Genomic DNA, 21711 nt, shown 5'->3' with positions numbered 1-21711 from the left:
AAATTAAAGTTAAGTGTAATAAATTAGTTCTTAAAATTTTATTGATATATTTTTAAACATATTTAAAATTTAAAACGGAAGCTTTATTTCTTTTTAAATAACTTTAAAAAAAAAGCCGTGTCTAAAATATTAAACACAAATTTCGTTTGTAAATATGAATACACATGTGCTCTTAGGACCATCAGAATAAAATGAAAAACATATTATATTACTAGGAAAGGAAGGTCCCATTATCCGGCTTCTCCCCCCTCCGCTCCTGGGGCAGCGAGAGCTCGGCGGAAAAGAGGAAACCGAGCGGCGGCCGCGATGACGGACTCGTGCGGATGCTGCCGCTGCCGATGCCGACGACGAAGTGGATAAGGATGGGGATGTGGGTGTGATGTGGATGACGATGCTGCTGTTCCTCGGGTCTTCCTGTGGCTTTTCTCACTCGCTGAGCGCAACAAGGACCAAAAAATGCCAGCACGGCAACAACAATGGCCACCAACAATAACAACGAATGGCAACAATAAACTGGGCTTGCGCCAAAAACGAAACACGAAATACGCAAATGTGTGGGTAAACTAAGGCGAACGAGAGTCGTTTTCTCACGACGACAGGACCAACAGCAACAACAACAACAAAGGAGCAACGAGATTGGAAAACAAAATCAGACACACACACGCACGAAGAGCGGCTCTCACAGAAGCTGCTCAAAGTCAAACTTTCGGGTGTTAGTGCAACTGTGTAAGTGTGTGTCTGTGTAGGAGAGATTCACCCGAAAAAAGTTTTTCAACTTGAAATTGAACTGTGTGTGCCATAGTTGAAGGAAGAAGAAGCAGCATCAGACAAATTGGAGAGCGCCAGTTGTTGTTGCTTTTGATGGTGATGCTGCTCTGCTCTCTCCTCCTCCTTTACACTGGAAAAAACACGGGAATTCAATTAAAAGTAATTTTGAATGACTGTACAAACTATTTTTAGTGCGAGCACAATCTTTGCCTATAAGAAATATTATAGTAACTGATCTTGTGCTTGTCAACATTTATCCTCAAAAAACGTATAAAACAAATCGATACACTTATAAAAAGATTCTACACAGAAAAAAAAAGATGATAACTTTTCAGGACTCCCAAAAGTGATCTATTTTTTTTTTATTTTATAATCCTAATGAAGGTTTTTTAATTGTTTTATAAAAAAAGGATATTAAATAAAGAAGTGGCAAAATAAAAGTAGTACATAAGGTCTAACATGAACAATATGTAATGGCTAGGTGCGGTAGTTGAACCCGGATCTGTAATCTACTGATCGATTTTTTCATATACATCTTGTAATGTAATATTCCACTGATTTTTGTTCTGTGTACTGTGGCTGGCTTTGTTGTTGTGGGAGCGAAAATATTTTAACGCAATTAGAGTCGGAGCATCGTCGTTGTCGTTGTGTCAGCATCAGAGCAAGAGCGAACGCGCACGCAGACGGACACGGCCACGGAGCACGGATAAAACGGGCGAAAGACAAGAGAAACCTAGAAAGGCCAGGAAGCACAAGAATAGCTGGCCCCAGTGTGTGATGTGATGTGTGAACAAAACGAGTGCCCCGAAAGCTAGTGTAAAAAAGTGTGACCAGCAGTGATAAAAACCTGAACAGACTCAATTAACTGTGAAAACCTGCTGCACACACTCACACACATCTTACGCCGAAAGCACACACGCGGCACACACACACCCCCGCAAAGTGAGAGTGTGTAGGGGAACGTGAGAGAGACACAGAGAGGTGAAGGTGAAGCTGAAGGAGAAGCGCGAACAATTTGTTGAATACAACGGGACTCTGCTGCCGCAAAAGAAAAAGCGAAAGTGAAAAGGGCAAACTAAATTTTAATTCGCCAAACTGAAATAAAACTAACTGGAAATTCGCAGCGAGCCCAGGCAAACAAACACAAAAAAGGGGAGAAAATTGGCGGCGCAAAAGTTAAAAGGGACAAAGACGATTAAGCAGCTTGCCAAGGACGAGGACCCGAAAGGTGAGCCCAAATAAGTCAGGCACAAGTAGGAGGCAAAAAGAAATGTACAGGCAAAGTTGCTCCTAGCGACACAAGACGAAAAACGGCAAAAAATAAAACCGCCCCAAACAGATTTTTTCCCCTTGGAAAGTGACAGTCGTCGACGTCGCCTTGCAACGCCCCAAGAAGCCTCTGCTGACGTCGCAGCCTCCCCGCCCTGCCATTCACCCTGGGCTCCAGAGAGAGCTCTCACTCGCACACTTTCACCCTCCCCACCCCCCTTGCCCACTTAGTTGTTGGTTTTCTTGTTATTCATAGGCAAACATAGGCAAACAAGCAGAAGCAAAGCAAAGAGCAACCTGCGTGGCTGCCAACAACAACAGCAAACATCCCGGCAGCGTTGCGAGGGCGGTTCTCAAAATGGAATTAGCCCGATGCCGAATTAGGGCCACTTTTCGACGTTTCGATATTGGCCGTCTTCTGGGTTAATGCCATCATCAACAGCCTTCGCAGGGCACTGGGCCCCGAAAAGTATGCTATGGCTTCTGTGTGCTTGGTGCGCGTTAATCCCATCAAAAAGAATTTTAAAGAACTTTTCGCAGCGGTGAAAAGTCACCGCCACTTTTCAATACGGACATCAAAATGTCAAAAACCAGCAGAAAAACTTGAACCTTGCATAACCTTTTTCATCGAATTTGCTTACCCAACCAGTTTTTTTCGGTCCAGGACGCGAAAACTTTTGAATATCTTCTGTAAATAGGGTTTAATTTTGACCTGGGATTATGACTCCCTCAGTCAACCATGAAACAATAATCCTCTGACCCAACCCAACGTTCTTCATTAGACTTTTGGGTAATAACAATGTTTGTGGTGGAGTACTGATTCAGGTTTTCCAAGCTGAGCTAGCCCATTTTTAACAAGAAAGTTTTGAAGATAGACTGAAATAAATACAACATTTATGATATCAAATAAAGTGAGAATTAGTATTAAAGGTAATCCTTAGTGATCAACAAAACCATTTTAAATTTGTTCTTAACTTACAGTAATGAATTTTTCTTTAAGTTTGGTTTTTTATTTTAAAGGAAGAGAAAATAAATAAATTATGGTCATCCAATTTTAGGGGTAAGTCATTCCTAAAACGGCTTACAAAATTGGCAGCAATGCGAAGTCGTTTAAATAAACTTAAGACCCACCTGAGATCACATCAATTGTCTGCGCACCTTGAAAATACAGAAAAACTGTAGAACTTCTAGTGTTTTGTCTCACTCCCAACACTCAACAAGCTTTCTAGATTAAAATCTCCTGTACCTCCCGAAGCTCTGCTCCTGCTCCTGGCAACAGCCAGTTTCTTGTGACCATTTGACCTCCCCTCGTTTTCACAACGGCTGGCATTGGCGGCAGTGATAATTCATGTCCCGCTGACATTTTTGGGTCAAAAACCTAAAATATTATGTGGTTGCTCTTGCCATTTCGTTGAAGTGTGTGCGTAGGTCTGTCTGTCAGTCTGTCCGTCTGGCTAGAGCCTTGTGTTGGTGGTTTGTAGTCATTATTTCAGCCAACCTTCGTAGGACCACGACTATGTCCTTCCTATCCATCATACCCATTGGAGGTTCGCCTTTTCTGTTTCTGTTTGCCTATTTGCCTGTGGTGCGTGAGGCGGGCAGATTAAAATTGCATCCGGCGCGGCGAACAAAAGACTGTTGACCAATTTCGCTTAAACATAAAGCAGGGAAAGGAAAAATTACCAGCGGTCCTGGCAGCAGTTCAAGCTGGCACACACCACACACACAGCACTAAATAGCACACACGAAGGCAAACAGAAATGAATTCATAGTAAAAGTCTTAATTGAAATTTTTGCTTGAAATGTGTACAGAGGGGATTTTTTTACTGTTCTGCGCCACCTAAAATGAAAGCGATGTGTCCATGGCGGGACCTGTGTATATATCATCCATGTATATATATCCCCCCATATATAGTATGTATGTGCGAGCTGGCTGGCGGCAACTTTGTGCGGCACTCAGACTCCGGAGGAAAAAGAAAAAGTCGTGGCCTGTGGTGTTAACGGATCTGTTGGCCAAAACGGTGGACGTGGATGAGGATGGGTTTCCCGGGGATTGGCAGAGGGATAAGGTGGAAGTGGAACTTTGTGCGGCTCTTGGCTTTACCTTTGTATCATATTCTTTTACTTAACTTTGTGTATGTGTTTTGTATGTCTATGAGACCGCCTTAGCCATTTCCTCCACTTGCAGCCAAGCAGGAGGCAACCAGCGCGGCAAAAGAAATGAGTTAAATGTTTGATTGCAAAATTGCAGTCTACACCTTGGAGAATTTCGCTTAATTTCGAATTCCCAATTTAGTTAGCGTGCTCATCGAATTTCGCCGGGGGATGTCTGGTGTCTAATCAAGCAGAAATCGCTTTAAGAGAGCAATTGACTGGAATTTTAATTAGACCAAATCGGGTGCAGTACTTCGTAGCAAGTGCCTTACATTTAAGACCTGCCTTTAATTAAATAAAAGCTCTAGTCAGTGCAAAAAGATTGACTTAAAATATGCCACCATAACTCAGTATCTGTTTAAAAAGGTACTAAGAAATTAGGAAACGTTTCAACCAAGAATGTTTTATTCGTGCATGAAAAAGTTTTTTTTAACTTAATTGAGGGAAACCCGCCATAAAATTTTAATTATAATCGAATGCAAAGTAGTTACACTTTGCCATAATTACGCATTCTGCACGTTAGCCACCATTGAGTAAATTATGCAAAAATATATTTACCTTGTTAAATCGGGCTGGAATAATAATTTTTAGTAAATGGCTTATGCGGGAAAAATATCAATTAAGCCAATTCGTTCTTAACGAAGCTGAATGGCATTTTTGTGCGAAAGTGGTGTGAGTCACAATCAAACGAATGTCAACAAACAAAAATAAACAATCGTCAGGCGAAGTGTGACACAAATAAATGGGACTAGGTAAATGTTATCAGAACAAACATAATAATTTATTAGCATTAAATTACATTTAATACAATAAGAGTAATTTAACGATTTTAATTCAACACCTGTATTTTTTTAACAGAAATAATTTTAATTTGAGCTTTCAGCAATGTTTACACACTTTGATAAAAAATAAACTTTGAAATTGGTTTAACCAATCGGCACGTTTGTTAACCCTAAATAAATAATGACTGAGTTATGATTACTGCAGAACAAATAAAAGAAAAATAAGTTGACCCTTGGCACAGCTAAATCAATGAAAGTGAATGTTTATTTTATGGTAAAAATTCAGTGGATCCTATTGGTAGATAAAACCAACACAACTGTGCAAAAATTGTTAAAACTTTAATAAGGGTTTAAATGTTTAAAAAAAGTTTTTAATTATTACGCATACGCAGTATTTTTAGGAAAAATTAAAACTTTTGTTTATTTTGTTCAATCGTGTCCATGATGAATGATTTTAAATTAGGCTTTATTCATGGGAGAAAATGGTCTATGGCTCAAAATCATTTGCATATTAGGAAGCCGCCATTATTTAAGCTTAGGAAAATCAGTTTGTGTATTGAAAATACATAAATTAGCGTCCAATAAACTATTTTGTTTTCATTTTCCGAAGTTCCCTTTGACAGTCGCCTGTAGAAGAAAGCATTTTGTGTATCCATTTGCTTTCTTTTCTGAAAATATAGCATAGCGAGAGTGGAAAATTAACAAATGGCCAAGTGATTAGGGACATGAGTAGTGGCGAGAAATCTACATGGCTATAAACACAAGATTCAACACTTTTGGGACCCATGCCGAACTACACACCCCGCCCCCGGCACGACCCCGCCCCCGAAGTCATTTGCTTTGAATGGGAAATGAATCTGAATCGAAATGTTGTGTTGGCTAGAATTTATGTGTCTATTGCCAAAGGATTCTGTGCTCCATGCGAAGGGACACAAAGGCGACACGAGCGAAGGAATATGAGCCTGAAGATGAGCAGGGAAGGCCGAAGAAATGGGCGGTGGGTGCCACTCCCACCTCCACGCCCCTGCTGCCTGACAAACACACATACAGACGCAATTACACGCCCACTTTGCTTTATCTTTGCAACTGTTACAAAACTTGGCTTCATCTTCTGCAGATTCCTCCACTTTTTTTCCAGTCGTTTGCCAGTGCGTGTGCGAGCGTGTGTTTGTGTTTGAGCTTGTACTTGTATTTGTGTTTGTATTTGTATTTGTTTATCTTGGCCAGAAGCTATATAGTTTATCTATGTGCATGTTTGCCGTTCGCTGGTATCCGTCGGCTGGTGTACACTTTTCCGCACTTATTCCATATTTAAGAGGCAATTTATATTCCCTTTTTTGCACTCGCAGGCCGTCTCGCTCGGTGGCCCCTAGTATCTAGTTCCAGTATCTCTATCTCCATCCCTCTCCGGGCGGCGGTCTATTCAGACTGCCATTCAACTTCAGCTACAGTTTCCGCTGCCCTACTCCACTCTACGCGGCTGTTTCTGTTTCTGATTCTGTTTCTGATTTAGCCGCCGCCAACATAGCACGGAACACGAAAAAAAGTCGGAGGACTGTCGGGATCCCGACTGTGGGATACTTAGTGGTCAGTGCTCGGGGATTTCTAGTCTTACAACACACATGTAGACCGTAAACCTCCATAAGAACACTCATTTCCTTTATTTCCCCTTAATAAAGTTTTGAAAATTATAACAAATTTTATGAATACTTAAATTCTTTTACTGTGTGTAATTTTTGTGCTTTTCGGATTATTTAAAAGGCTAAAAACCAGTAAAAATTTTATTGCGATAATAAAAAGAGCTAGAGGTTTAATATACTAAAGTCAGTTATAATACTACATATACCAATGAATTTACCATCATATCAAACAAATAAGCTTGTTAAGGTACAATGATTCTTGAAAATATTATCAGAACACTTTAAAGGATATCCCTAATTGATCCTGGCACTTAGCTGTTAGCTGCAATTAGCTTTTTGAAATCGAATTCAATGCCCCTCAGCAGTTTTTCCTGCTACAAAAGCGAAAGCCATAAACCCTTTTGCGATTACCCGGTATCCAAGGATCCCACCGCCCACTAAGCAGCAAACAGAAGCCAACCTCTGATGAAGCCGGCCATCCCGCTCCAATTTTCCGTGCCGGTCTGAGCCCCCATCCCCATCTGCCCTCTCGGATGCCCCTCCCCTGCGGCTGTCAGTAGCCAATTATCATTTTTCGAAATGAATAAAAACGCTGCCTGTGCCTGTGTCGACGTCCTTTTTCCCCGGATGAATGGTGTGCGTGTGCCTCGTAGAGAGTCTAACCAAATGGCATTGCCATAGCCACAGTTGCCACGGACTTGGTCGCCCAACTTGCCACCGTATCTGTGCACCTTGCGGCCATATTGCAGTGGCTCTGGCATTCCCGCATTCGAAATCCAAATCCGAAAGCCCCCTCCTAGCTTTTCGAGGATGGCTTCTCCTGCTTTTTTATTGTGTCATAAATTATTCAAACGCAAACATCATCAGCAGGCAGCAGGCGGCAGGCGGATCAGGATAAAGATGCGGCTCTGCCCACGGCCTATGTATCTTCTGTGTTTGCCCGATACACGCTCCTCATTATCAGAGGCAGACGTTAAACGCACACTTTACCCAGCGCCCACACTCAAATATGGTATGTGGCATATCCTCGTATATCCTGGCTCTTATTTTCGTATCTCACGACGACTGTCCCCCGCAGACAAGGCACACTGGTCGGGAATTGTTATGAATAGTTCATAAGGTTGCGCGCTTATAGACATCATTAACGAACCATTGGAAATATAAGTTGCTTGACCCTAACAATCATTATTGCAATAAGTACAACAAGCGGAAAAACTTAAAATTTAAAGGAAAGTAAAAAAGTATAGAAACTATCTTGTTATCCCTTAACTTTTCTACATCAAATTAAAAGAAATATATTACATTTATGCAGTGGCATGTACTAACATATACATATAAACAAAAATATTTATATAATAAATAATTATACAATAAAAGTATTTTAAACCATATTTTAAAAATGTATGATGATTTGGTTATTATTCTCCATATAAATACAATGGAATTTACACAAATACCAAAAATTGTATTTAAAGTTTTCTTCCCTGACACTATTAACACTATTGCATTTTTTTAACAAAACCAAATAAATCGACTCAACAATAATATACACTTTCGTCCAACTAAAAGTGACCTTAACAAAAAGTGTCGAACAAATTGCGCATGTAACACTCTTAATGAATGCGTAAAAAACAATAAAAAATGTACATGTTCAATAACACTTTGTTTAATTTTTCTCCTTCGTGTCCCTTTTTCTCTCCTTATTTGGACAGAGTAAATACGATTTTCATTATTTATTAAAAGTAAAAATGGCATGATTGCATTGGACAGCCGATTTGCAGAAAATAAATATGAATTTTACGAATGCAATGCCAATCGCCTTGGTAAAGGAATTTTTAAATCAAATCAAATAAGCAAAGCTTCCTATACTTACCCCCAAAACTCACCTAATACGGAGGGGTCACGCAAAAGCTTAGATTCACTACCATTTTGCGATTTCAAGCTTGGAATATTCTAGTTATTTTCTATTTGCTTTCCAACCTGAATTTTCATCTAAGCTGAGATATCTTCTCTTTGAAATTGCATCTTACTTTTGTTCATTTAGGGGTACAAAAGGTTTAAAAAACGGAAATATCCTCAAAAGATGAAATCGTATTTGGCAAATTATTGTTGGGAGGCGGCGAATCAAATTGCTTGAACCAGTGTGCAATGATGCGGAAGCAATCGAGAGCATGACCCAGCGGGTTGTGGGCAGTTCGGGGGTGTTGGGTGGTGGGTGCGGGATGCGGGATGCTGGATGCTGGATACTGGATGGATGATATGCGAGGACTTCGCACTCAGCGAGGAGTCACTTCCATAAATAAAGAAGGCGCGCTGGCTGGCATGGGATCCGATGGGCTGGTGGTGCCGATGGGAGTGGGGGTGGCAGCTCCAGAGTCGCGCCATCACTTGATAAATAAGTAGTGCACGTAGGCATTCGGCATAATGAAGCGAACGCCCCCGAACGCCCCCGAACGCCGCCACTTTGGCTTGAAGAGGCACGGCAATTTGTTTGGCCCATGCGGCGTATACGTAATCACGCATTGATATGCCATTTACTCGGCCGCCAGCGGCAGACATTTCCGGAGATGGTTAAGGGAAAAAGAAAAGAAATATACAAGGGGCAGCACTTCGGACTGATTTATGCAGTCGATTTTGCAGTTTCAATTTTACCTTCTCCTCTTTTATTTGCCGCGTTAACAACCTTAACGCCCCGCAGGAAGTGCAGCTCCTTTTCGGGGCTGGCGCAAATAAAATTCATGCCCCCACCGCCATATTTACGACCCCCGACGAACTCTGACCAAGTCGTTACCGCCTCTGATTACATGTTAATTATCATTGCGTAATGAATTGCCCTTTTGCACTCACATGTGTGCTCGCCCCCGCCGATTTTGCAGCACAGCCTGCAAATGTCGGAGGAATATAAAATATTCAGAATGTGGAGTGCGGCAAGAGAGGATTCTGCTCTGCGGCAACTGGCTGCGATGCCGAGAGGCTTCCATTTGCGAAATTATTTCTCTATCAATTTTAAAAATAATTGCATTTGATTCGTCCGGAGGTGGCACCCGAACATAATGCGTAGTTACAATAAATATAAATAATTGGCTTTATTCAATAATTTCATGGTGAAGGAATTGGAAGCAATTCATAATTGCCAAATGAATTTAATTTAATATAATCACTGCACATTGTATAGATTCTCGACCCTGGACAATCAAATTCTAATAAAAAGTTACACTTGGAGAAGACTGTATTATTGTTTAAGAAACATATGAATTTTTTTACCTTTTTCAGTGCTTTAGAATATACTCTACTATACATTTATATTCGAAAGTTGGTAAAAGAGGAAATTGGAGTTAACTTACAACTAAATATATATATTTCAATGCATAAAATCCGAAACCTTTTTTGGCTTCATACTTGTTGATAATAGCAACATTATGCACAGCCCTTTGAACCTTCAAGAGCCACTTTACCCAATTAAAATATTCCAACCCCGGCTAAATTATGTTCTTTTTTCGAAGTAGAGCAGGAAAACTGTGCAAAATCACCATAGACAGGATGTTCTAATCAAAATTCAGTGAATATAACGCTCCACTTAGGATGGTAAGTCCCGGCAAATCGGTTGATGCCGAAAGGAGTTGGGCCATGCCTTGGGCAGAGCTCAGCAGGACTTAGCCCCTGGAAAGCGAAAAAACGAGAAATAAGAGAACTCTTTCTCCTGGCAGGATCTAACCAAAAACACACAACCTTAGGGGCACCCACCGACACATACATATGGATGCCGGGGTAAAACAAGTATGCACACTTGAAGCGCTCCCACACCTAGATACATACATAAATATATTAACAATACGTGCAGAGGAGAAGGACTCGATTGTGCATGTGTGTGTGCGCAGGCTCAAATTAATTCCATTGGCACCGATTGAAAGTTTTCGCTTCACGGCAGCAATAAATTACGATTGGATATATAAGCTGAGGGGATGTACATCGCACACACATCGGATAAAGTGCCGCACACACATCTCCATACGTTAATGCCTATATATCCGTATGTATGTGGGCATTAAGTGCATCCTTTTAATTTACATGCTCATTAAATTACAAACGATCTCAATTTCCGCAGCAGCACGAAACAAAGTCACACAAAATGCGCAAAAACAAGAGACTTCTGGCGACGCAGCTGTTCGAACTGAGCGATGAATAAACTTGACTAGTAGGACTGGTTTCAGTCGAGTGGCGCAAACTGAGCATTTGCATTAAGCCCATTTAATTATACTAAGTACATAGTAAATACGATAAGTGGAGTGCCCCAGCATCGGGAAAAGCATTGCCACACTGCCGACATCGGCAGTCGGCATGTGGAGTGTACTTCCATATTTACATTTGCCCAAGTACCTCGACTCCTCTCGATGGCAGCCCAGCCCACTTGGAAATGCCTTATTACCCACACTATATCTTGCCACAGTAGAGCCTCAGCGGAACTAACCCTATTCAAGGAAAGTTGGTGAGAAAGGAGCGTATTCTAACAAAGGTGTCGAAAAGTAGGCAACAAAATATTCATTTTCCACTTTGATAGTGACTTTTTGCGATCTTGAGGTCACAATAAAGCCAGGAATTTATTTATAACATTTAAAGCTGTCAATAGGTATGCAAAAATATAGTTGACACCAATACTTTTAGTAACTTTCCAGGCGATTTTTATCCTTCAGTCATTTTTGTGGCACCTCGTACAGCAACAATCCTAAAAATTATTGGTTTTGGAAACTTGAGTTTTGGAATTTCTGTTCTGTTAAAGCATAAGTGAAACTAGTTTACCTTATTCTCAATATATAAACCTGTTTCTCCAAAAACAAATGAAAGTGAAAAAATGCATCTAGCACCATTTTACCTAACTTCCTTTTACGCATTGCTGTAACACTCCAAGTATTTCTCTTGTAACACATAGTTGTTGAGGCCGAGGAAGTACCACTGTACTTGTGCCGACTATTAACAGTTTCGAACTGGGACTAGTTGAGTTAAGTTGAGTTGGGTATGTTGAATGTGTTTGCACGCCTGTTTGCCTCCTGCCGCAGTCATAAATAATTTATGCCTGCGTAATTTGGTCAACTTTACTTTGGTCGTCTCCGCAGCAGGAGGCCCATTGCCACCCACTTTGGACCGCCTCCCACACAGCGGCCCTATCCGTATCTTCATTCCCATGTTAATCACCTCCTACATGCCATGTATATATGTATGTACACTTGCATAAATCAGCCTAGAATATGTTTCAATTGACCAGAGTTGGCTCATTTGCATTTTGTGTGCAGCTACAACGTCCTCAGGTCATTAGGCGTCAAAGAATCCCGGGGGAGTAATTATAATTAGAATTGGAACTAACCGAACAACAAAGCCTTGTGTGTTCGTGTCCCACATAATTGATAATTATTTCATTTGACTTGGGGGAACTCCAATGTACGTTAGAGGAAGTGTAAGCTACCAAAGTCATTAATGTTCAAGCTATGCCCAGAAGAACATTCATTATAAATGGTCTTTGAAAATTCCAAAGGTGTGAATTTCACTCCAAGGAGTTTCGAAACGAATTTCGCAGCAACTTGACTATGCCCTTTACATAAGAACATATTAATAGTATCCAATCTTGATCAAAAAGCGAGAGAAAGACCTCTGAATATCAGAATAAGTGTTTTTTCCAATAGCCAAACCAGAATGAACAAACCGAAGGAAGTGTGCATTTTGCATACCCACAGCTAAATTGCCTGAACCCATCTAAATAAAGTCCATTAAAAAGCAATTTCCCCTGGTGCTAAAAACACAAAAAATAAGCCAGAGATTTCACAAACTTGTTTAACCTTCAGCTTTCTGTTCAAACTTTATTTTCGATTTCCGTCCCCAGCAGCCCAAGGGCTGGGTCTCTAATTTGACTGACTGTGTATGTCAGACACATATTCACTTTCGCATTGCCTTGGCACGCAGATATGGCAATAAATTTATTTGTCAACTTGTGCAAACTTTCCGCCCGACAATTGTGCACATAAAATTGTTTTCTAATTACCAAAAAGCACTGGGCGTAATATATAAATCCTTGCCAGCGGTATTGGGAGTGGGTCAGTCGCCCAGAAAGAGTGGGTCATGCTGTGTTTGGATTGCGCCAGTTCGTATATATATGTTATGCCATATTGACAAATTTCCTTGTTATTTTTTGTGGGCCCAGAAAGAAGTGCATTTCCGACTGGAATTCGCCAGCTCGGCAAATCTTCAATGTGGACAACAGAGCTCACACAAAAAGTAGAAATGAGTGTGGAAAATACATAACAAAGTTTTGGACCTGGCGAAATGGGAGCGGCACAAAAAGAGGAGACCCAAGAGCTTGGCTTGCCAAGTGCCCGGGACCACCACCAGGACCCCGACATTCCTCGGACCCCCACTCCCGGCCCCTCTCCTGTCTTATTCGGTTGTGGATTCAAGCAGCCATGTAACCTCGTTTATTCTGCAGCATAATGAAAGGGGAAAGTTCTGTGATTTCACCGCCCATGGTTCCGGCAAATGCCATCGAGCCCACAGAGTGCGTCTGTATACGTATGGCTACACCTGAAGAATCCCAGCGATCCATACCGACGCACAGCGAAAGCTGTAGACCGACAGCTTTTCCAGTGTAGGTCAAATTTCATATTTTAGGGTCCACCCTAATTACGTTTGGTCAAGTATGAAATTATCATGCATTAACAAATGAAAAGAAATTCTCTGTGGAGCGCTATAATTTTGTGGCGGAACTTATTCATTCCTGAGATGAAAATGTTTGTTCTTTCTCTGAAGAACTATCTGAATTTAATGAATTCAACTTTGAATTTCAACTTTCTTGAGAAAAAATGTGAATACATTTGTAAATTTCAATATTCAGTATTTTTGATTATTAATAAATCTTTTCTTTTCAAAGAACTTAAGAAAAACTAACTGAAATACGAACATTATCATGTTTGAATTCTTTTTCAAAAAGGATATATCCCATATATTTATATATTTAAAAAACTTTGAATATTACCGAGATATTTAGTATGGGTATGACTATTGTCTTTGAACAAAAATTGAATAAATTACTAAACTCTAATATTCAGGTCTACATCCGTAGTATTAAATATAATTGATGAACAGGGCAAAGGATTTCATTATTTAGTTTACAGCTTGACTTATTTTTAACCTCTTTTTGGAGAAGCGTGAATGTACAGACCTGCTCCACTTTTAACTTCACTTTCGGTTGAAGAAAAACTTTTCGTTTAAGGCGCTCTCGTTATCAGAAACTTTTTGTTATCGTTTCGTGGTAGGAATAAATATAACTATCACTAAAACGTAAGTGTACCTTAATATAAAATCCATCCTCTAAGTGCACTGGGCTTCATCAAATTACTTGTATATTTCCCCGCTGTCTTAAGGACCAAAACTAGTTTTTTTATTAGTAGAGCTACTTAAATTTCGCCGAGTGTTTGACCCTTGTGTGAGTGAGGTGCAACAACGACAGCGACGGCTGGCTCTAAATGGCATTTGAAATGTTTTGTAGTTCCACATTCTGGGCCTGCCCTGGCGCACGGTTTTCGCCTTTTGCCATTTCGAGCAGACGCTTCGTCCTTTTTCCTGACAGGAGGACCCACACTCGCACTCGCACAACAACACGGTTGCTCGCAAAAAAGGTCAAATGAGAATTATAATTTAAATGACAAATAAAACAAAAACACGCGCTGTAACGAAAAAAGGGATAAGGGAGCGCAATTACTTTTGGTGCGAAATTGAAATCGCTGTAGGTCCTGGGTCCTTTGCGAGTCCCTGTAACTTTGCTGCTAATTATATCGCATTTTCATGATTGCACCAAATGGGTTCATCAAACGATTTGCCAACGAGGGTCAAGTACATTTGCCTGATGAAGAAATGGAATTAAATGGGTTTTTGGTGTGCAGGGTGTGTTGTGGAGAACGAGAAGGTAGAGTGAAATTTCAGATGGATGTACCCACATAAAATGCTGTATTCGATTTCTTTGTTCATGCTTCACTTAACATGTTGAATTCGTACAAATGAAAAAGAATTTATTTATGGAAAATGAAAGCTGAAATCAAAGCTCCAAAAATATGGTTGCCGGAGATTCTTTTGTTAAGTCCTTAAGCCAATCAAAAGTCCTTTTAGTAACAAGCCAATTTGTATTATAATACCTGCCAAATTAATTTGCTCTATTAAACCTTCTCTACCCAGCTTCAATCAATACCTGCTTCGCAAGAAGGGGAGCCCAGCAAAATTCGAATTCTATTTTGACAAATGGAAATTCCCAAAGCTTAGGTGTTTTGACTTTAGAACAACCAAACAGCCAAAAGACCACAGAATGTTTGCCGTCCGCAAATTTGTGCTTTGATTGGGAAAAATACTCGTATACAACTTTTCAGCTTTCTCTTTAAAGTTTTGGAATATATTTGCCTAACAGTCTGCAGATTTTTATCAAATTTTCTTTTGTGTGCCACGGCGCAGAAGAAAAATAAAATAACATTTGGTTAGAGCAGAAACGCTGCGCCATAAAGACTTAACCGACATTGCTGAGATCCAGTGGAGATGGTAGCCCAATCTTTATTTATTTTCATAAATATTTTCCTTTTCCCGTCGCTTTTCCATTGTTTTTCCTCCCCCATCTCGCTTGCGCTCTCGGTTTCCCTCTCTTAAAGCTTATTTCCTGATGCCTGCTGTAGAAAATCAATTGAATGCCTGACTAAACGAAAGATATTGCCTTGGTTTGGCTTTTCTTTGGCAATTTCCGTACATTTTTCAGTTGTCTTCCATGGATTGTCGGGCAAAATGGCGAGGGAATACATGAGCTTATCCGAGGGATTCATTTGGCGAACTTATTAAAAAGCGCTGCAGTTTTGTAACCGTCAACCAGCATTGTCCTCATCAGCATCATCAGCAGCTTCGTCATCTCCTTCAGCATCGACATCTCAGCCATCGCTGTCTCTGGCACATCTCAGCCATTCCAGCTGCAGTGCAATTGCCATCGCCATTGCACAATTGCAATTCCATCGCAATTGTAAAATGCAACAATTTTTAATGCGTCTTGCAACTTTTATTTCCACTTTTAATGCAAAAACTTCACCCAGCAACTGCCATTGACAAGGCGAGGAGAGCGATGGTGTGTGGGTGTTGTGGGTGTCATGGGTGTCATGGGTGTGGGTGCTTGTGCGATGTTGCGGGTGGTTTGCCACTTCTCCAGGCCAGTTACCCATTAAAAAGCTTGGCTGGGGCACTCGGAGGGTTCCATGGGCGTAGCAAGAGGGACACCATTTTGAAGCTTCTAAGCTTGATTTTTAGAAAATCTAAAATAAAGTAAAAAGTATTGGTTAGGATAATATTTGAAAAAATAAAAAGCATTAAAATATTAATGAATTTAAATGCTTATAGGTCAGAACATATATTTTTTGAACCCAAAAATATCAGAGCACCCTTAAAACCTTAAAATATTAAAGGATATAAATAAAAAGGATATAATATAAAAAGATTCCCTGGATTAAATGGAATTAAAATACTGTTGAAATTCATTATCTTTTGTACAGCCATATTTATTATCCTCCTTTGTTATTCCACGCTACCAACATTTGGCTCCGTTCAAACAGGATTTATCTTATCTTCTGTAAGGCCCTAAAAAGCACAGGGGTTCTCGATACGCGTTTGTAAAGTACGAGATCCATGGAAAGCTAGAAACACTCGGTGAAATCCACAGCATAACTTTTGAAGCTCGATAATTCGCTGTTTTGCTCAGCTGGGAAAAACATAGTCGATTCCTGGAGTTCTTCCAAGGAGCACCGCCTCTTACCTCGCCATCACTTTCTTGGCAGCGGAGTTGGGAAAAAGACCTGAGTAAGTCGGGACGGGAGCGTAACATTTCCTGTTTGCGTTGCCATGATTTCCAAGCCAGTTCCTCGCATTTCCGCCCCCATATGATTGTATGTGTATCCAGCATCTGCATGTGTAGTGAAGCCCCCTTCCTGACCCTCGTCCCCTCCAGAAGTTGTGTGAATGAACGCTCGTGATGCCCGGGATAAATGTCTGCGTGACGCTGACACCCCCTTAATTCTTTCTTCGTTTTTTGCTACCCCTCCGGGCCGACGCCTTTCATGGAAAAATATGCAATTTTATCGGTCTTTACAGATTTCCCATACACACAGTTGTGTGAAAGAAAATTGAAGCGACGTAAAGAGCTAAAGAAAACGCACGGCATGAAAGACATTTGCCAAGCAATGCGAATAAAGGAAAATGTAAATATTTATCATTCCAAGAAAAGCGTTACTTTAAGCGGTTGTGTAAATATAAATAATGCTCCTGCTACCGGGGCTGCCGAGGCTGCCAGGGCTGCCAGGGCTGCAGCAAGAATGTCATTTTTAGCTTTTAGTTAATTGAAAAGTGTAGAAATTTATTCGAAAATCCCGGTCGACCATGACTCACCGCATTAGCCGTCCGGAAGGGAGAGGAGTCAAGTGAAAGACACGAGCTATTTTTTCTGTGAAAAACGTGCCGACATTTTGGTTGTCAACATACACAGCCATACTCAAGCGAACGTACGTAGAAAATCTAAAGGGCCATGGGTTAGGGGATTTGGGGGCCATGGGCAATACTCGTATTCCCGGGTCCGCAGCGTAGTTAAACTTTAGTTTTATGGCTGCAATTTAGTGAAATGTATGTTTGCTCACCCGGAGTCATCTCAACTGAGCTCAACTCGTCTCGTTTCGTTCGGTTTAGTTTCCAGCCGGCTCTGCAGTGTGTACTCTGGCATTGTTTTATTTTCGCCAATTGTTTAGCTTTATAAAATATACGGATTTAAACAGCTCGGCTCGGGCACGGCGAAGATATATGGCCCGCTTGTGCGAAGGCACTCTCGCCCCGTATCTCCTTTTTCCTCCGGCTGAAACCCGCAGAACAGCAGCGTTTGTTAATGAGGCCCACAAGAGCTTAGGAGTCCATAACATTTGTGTTGCTCCGGGGCTCTGGGGTTCTGGGGCTCTGGCGTTCCTGGTTCTAGTCCAGTTCCACCATTTGCCGAGTGCCCTATGTGCGCTTAAGTACATTAAGTTAACACCTAAAAGGTTGACAGATTTACACATTTTTATCTTAACCCGAATAAAGCCTGCTCACCCGCATTTTGCGTAGCCCACATTTAGGGATTAACATTGTAATGTGGCGAGTGGGTTATTCCCGGCGCATTCCCATGCAAATGGAGCTATTTCTAAGGATTAATATACTGGAATATGCTTGCTGCTTTTAAGGCAGGTCCATGCTTATGGGTTTTCCATTTTTTTAATACTCATAAGCTCGCTTAAATTAAAGAACGTATATAACATTTTAAACTATAAGGATATTCATTTTTGATTTTTCATTCAGAAAGTTATCTGTCTTTTCCTAAGAACTAAGGTATTTATAATTTATAATTGTTTTCGGTTCAACTTAACAGAAATAAAATAGCAATTGAGTGCACCAGAGAAGATCACCGCATGTCGTTAAGATTGCCATTCGAACCGATTCAAACATCAATCACCAGTTTTTACTCCCCATAAAACACATCCTCCGAACTAGTTCGCAGGGACCCAACACGTTTGCAATCATCCATTGCTCGGGCTTTCACAAAAGCCTTTAGCAGAGGCAACAGGACGATGAGAATGGGATGGTCTGAGGTGGCTCTGGAGATGGGGTAGGAGGCGAGGTCAAACGGTGCAAAGCGCTTTGCACCTGCACCATGTGCACCAACACCATCGCCATCACCACAAACGTGCCTCGCCCTGAGGAGGCAGCCATAAAGTGGGCGCCAAGCAGGCACTGGCATTACCAAACACTTGGAGAAATATTAAAGCAGATCTTGTCCTTGCCTTCAAAAGCCACTTGGCATCTTTACCCTTTTCAACGACGGCCAAAAACTGAGGTCTATAAACTTTTTAATAATTATAATACGTGGTAAAACACATTGCTTAAATACAAAATATTCAAGTTGTATAAAATGTTAGTACATTATAGAATTTACAATTAGGTAAATTCCTAAATTTTATATTCCTAAATTTTAAATCCTTCTTAAAATAAATATATGAATCGTTTTTTTATTTTTTTTTTCCTATTAATATAAGGATACTTTCTACCAACCAATATACTTTCATTGACATAGGAAGTTTTATTGAAAAACATTTTAGAATCAATTTTTATATTTTAGAATGCCTTAAAAAGAAACAGTAAAATTTAAGTTCTTAAAGTAATACCTCTTGAAAATATTCTTCGGTTTCTTATGATATGGATAACACATAAAAAAGGTACCAATTCTATTAGCTTAACGACATCTCTTCTTTAGCTACAAATGTTGTTTTCCTAATTCCTTGAGTCCTGCGTTTCTCTGAGTGTACCCAGAGGAGGCTGCTGGTGGCACTGTTACTGGTACTGGTAGTGCGGCATCTGGCGCTGCCTCCTTCGGCTGCTTGGCCGGATGCATTGACCAAGGCTATTTAAGGATGCCACGCTCTGATGCGTGGCGCAGTTAAGACCCGAGCCTGACAGCGTAAAGGTCCTTTTCTCTGCTGTCCTCTGCCCTCCTCTCCTCGCCAGAGCCACAAACCCAACTGCACTTTGCTCCGCATGGCAATCGGTAATCTGCAAACTGCAATCTCATAAAAGAAAAGCACAACGGCACTGCACTGCTGCCCGGCACACCCAGGCCCAGACCCACACCCACTTAACCCACTCAATTGGTTAGCAGCTCGTCGCATTGCCAAAGCAAATCTCTAATGCTGGACACTTTTCGCTTTTCTCATTCATTTGCAGATATTTCCTCGGAGGGGACGACTAGGCTACGCTGAAATTGCGACTTTCATAGAGCAGAGGCCAACACGTTCAGTGTATAATATTTGAAATCAAAGCGTTAGGGTCCAACCATGACGGCCGTGTACGTGAATCACAAGCTCAACATGCGCACAACGGCTGTCAAAATGAAGCGGACCCGACATCCTGCCGCATCCCGCCCCGGTCCGAGCCCAAGTCCAAGTCCATGTCGAAGTCCAAGTCCTCGTCCAAGTCACAGTTCGATTCCCACGATCCCCAGCAAGTGTCACGGCCAACCGGAAACGGAAGCGGAAGCGGGCCGGGCCAATTGAAGCTGGGAGCAAGGACGTCGGAGGCAGCGGCAGCGCCATCAGCAGCGGCACAAACTAAGATAATTCAATCGCGTTTTCTACACATTTACGGTTTACTTTGCCTCGGTTCCTTGATGGCTTGCATTAAAACTATCGCCGCTTCAATTGCGCAGCCAACGCTGGCGGAAGCGGATGCACAAGATAAAGATAAAGAGCGGGAAGCGGAAACGAAAATGGAAGCGGGAGCGGAGACAAAGGGGGAAGCAGAAGCGGATGCGGAAACGGATGCCCGCATCATGGCAACGGGAATTTGCATTATAAGACTGATAACATTAAAGAGATTTCTAGAGAATTCCAAAACCGACACACACAATCAAAGGCGCCAGCAATCAGCAACGTCAGCAGCATCAGCCTCGTCAGCACCGCCGCCGCCAGCACCTGGAGCACCTGGCCCGCGGAGGAGACACCTCCATTACCCGGCACATCCAGCCGCACATGCAGCAGGACACCCAGGACACCCGGAGGCCTGCACCCTGCTAATGCTCCTGCTACTCACCAGCCTGTGGCCGGATTGCTGCGACTGCCTCCACGGCGGCAGCAACACGGTGAAGACCAAGTACGGCCTGCTGCGGGGCATCGTCGTCCGCTCCTCGCCGCTCGTGGAGGCCTTCCTGGGCATCCCCTACGCCTCGCCCCCGGTGGGCAGTCTCAGGTGAGTCGAGTCGAGTGGAGTCGCGCCTTGGCGTGTCACAAGATTATGCCTCCCCGGGGGGTCGTCCTCGACAAAGTGAAAACTTTCTGGGCAGCGCTGACTGCGTGACACTCACGTGGGCCATTGCCTAGGCAGCCCAGGTGAAATGTGTAGTATATTTTTAAGATACACTGAGCGGTTTTCGTTTCTGGAATCTAGAATGAGTAATACTGTTTTGGAGACGACCTGAGCGGCCATAGTTTCAGGTACCCAAATCTATCTATAAAAAGCATCTAGAAAATTTTATTTTATTTTTAAAGTCGCAGTTTTTTTTGTTGTACCTAAACCTTGCTAAAAACGATGGATCAGGGGTACATAAGATGTGTAATGTTATTTTAGAAAAACACTAAAAACAAAGTACCTAAAGGTGCTCTGAAACTTTAAAGTTTCTGATATCTTCTTCAGCTATGTATATTATGATAATATGATTGGTTTTATTATATTATGATGATAAGTTTATATGACGATAAAACAAAAACTTTATTGCAAAACTAAGAAATCTAGCCCCAATTTAATATCTTTCGTCCGGTTGGCACTGATTTAATAATATGATATTTATTTTAAAATTTTCCTATATAGGAGAGCCCGTAAAACTTTTAATAGCTTGATTTCATTAAAAATCAAGATGCTAATTTCAAAGTTACATTTAGGGAGGCATATTTTCTCGCCGTGAGTCACGGCGCCACCTTCTTATCCGCCTCCGCCGGAGCCATCGCAATCTGGGCGCCACATGGGGGTCGTCTCAGGCTGAACGGCTCGCCTTTTGCCTCACTCGGACAATCTTTTTCACACAGCGCCGCAGCGCAACTTTATCCGAAGCAATTTTAATAATTATTCTCATGAAATATGTGTGTGGATGGTGCCTGGCAGTAAGCGGGTCTGGGTCTGTGTCCGGGTGTGGACCTCCCACGCTCGAGTTGGCCTGCAAGTGAGAAGTTTACGGGACCCGGCCCAAGCACCGGGCTCCCGGCTCTCAGTTCTCAGTTCCCGGAAATCCCAAAGCATTGTTTGAGGATTTAAAGTTCCGCGGGGACGAGGGGTGGCGGAGATGCCCGTAATGAAGCCAAAGCGCTACTTCGAATTAATCCACAACTTTGCACTGTATACGTAACAATTAAAAAGTTTTTTCTCCGTCAGTTAGTTTCGGGGTTGCGATTTTAAACAGCCAACTTTCTTGCTAGTGTTTCTCCCGGGGAATGGGAGTTGGAATGCGAATCGAATTGGGAATCGGAATCGGAATC

At 41.7% G+C, this 21711-nt stretch overlaps 1 protein-coding gene across 4 annotated transcripts in view; it reads left to right on the top strand.

Moving 5' to 3' along the window:
• The first annotated feature begins 1443 nt into the window (after positions 1-1443).
• The window catches only part of LOC108033960 (neuroligin-1), a 28470-nt gene continuing 8202 nt past the window's right edge, over positions 1444-21711 (top strand). Inside the window, exons 1-2 of one of the 4 annotated variants that reach the window (XM_017108665.3) lie at positions 1444-1996; positions 19412-20431. In XM_017108665.3, coding sequence (XP_016964154.1) covers positions 19635-20431 — 797 coding nt within the window. In that variant the 5' untranslated portion in view covers positions 1444-1996; positions 19412-19634. Of the gene's footprint in view, positions 1997-19126; positions 19339-19411; positions 20432-21711 lie in introns of those variants that run through there. The other 3 variants (XM_050885147.1, XM_050885148.1, XM_050885149.1) reach the window with 3 other exon arrangements.

The sequence above is a fragment of the Drosophila biarmipes genome, chromosome 2L, assembly GCF_025231255.1.
Source record: "Drosophila biarmipes strain raj3 chromosome 2L, RU_DBia_V1.1, whole genome shotgun sequence".
Lineage (NCBI taxonomy): Eukaryota > Metazoa > Arthropoda > Insecta > Diptera > Drosophilidae > Drosophila > Drosophila biarmipes.
The sequence above is the reverse complement of the archived record's forward strand: the minus strand, read 5'-3'. Positions and strand labels throughout refer to the sequence as shown.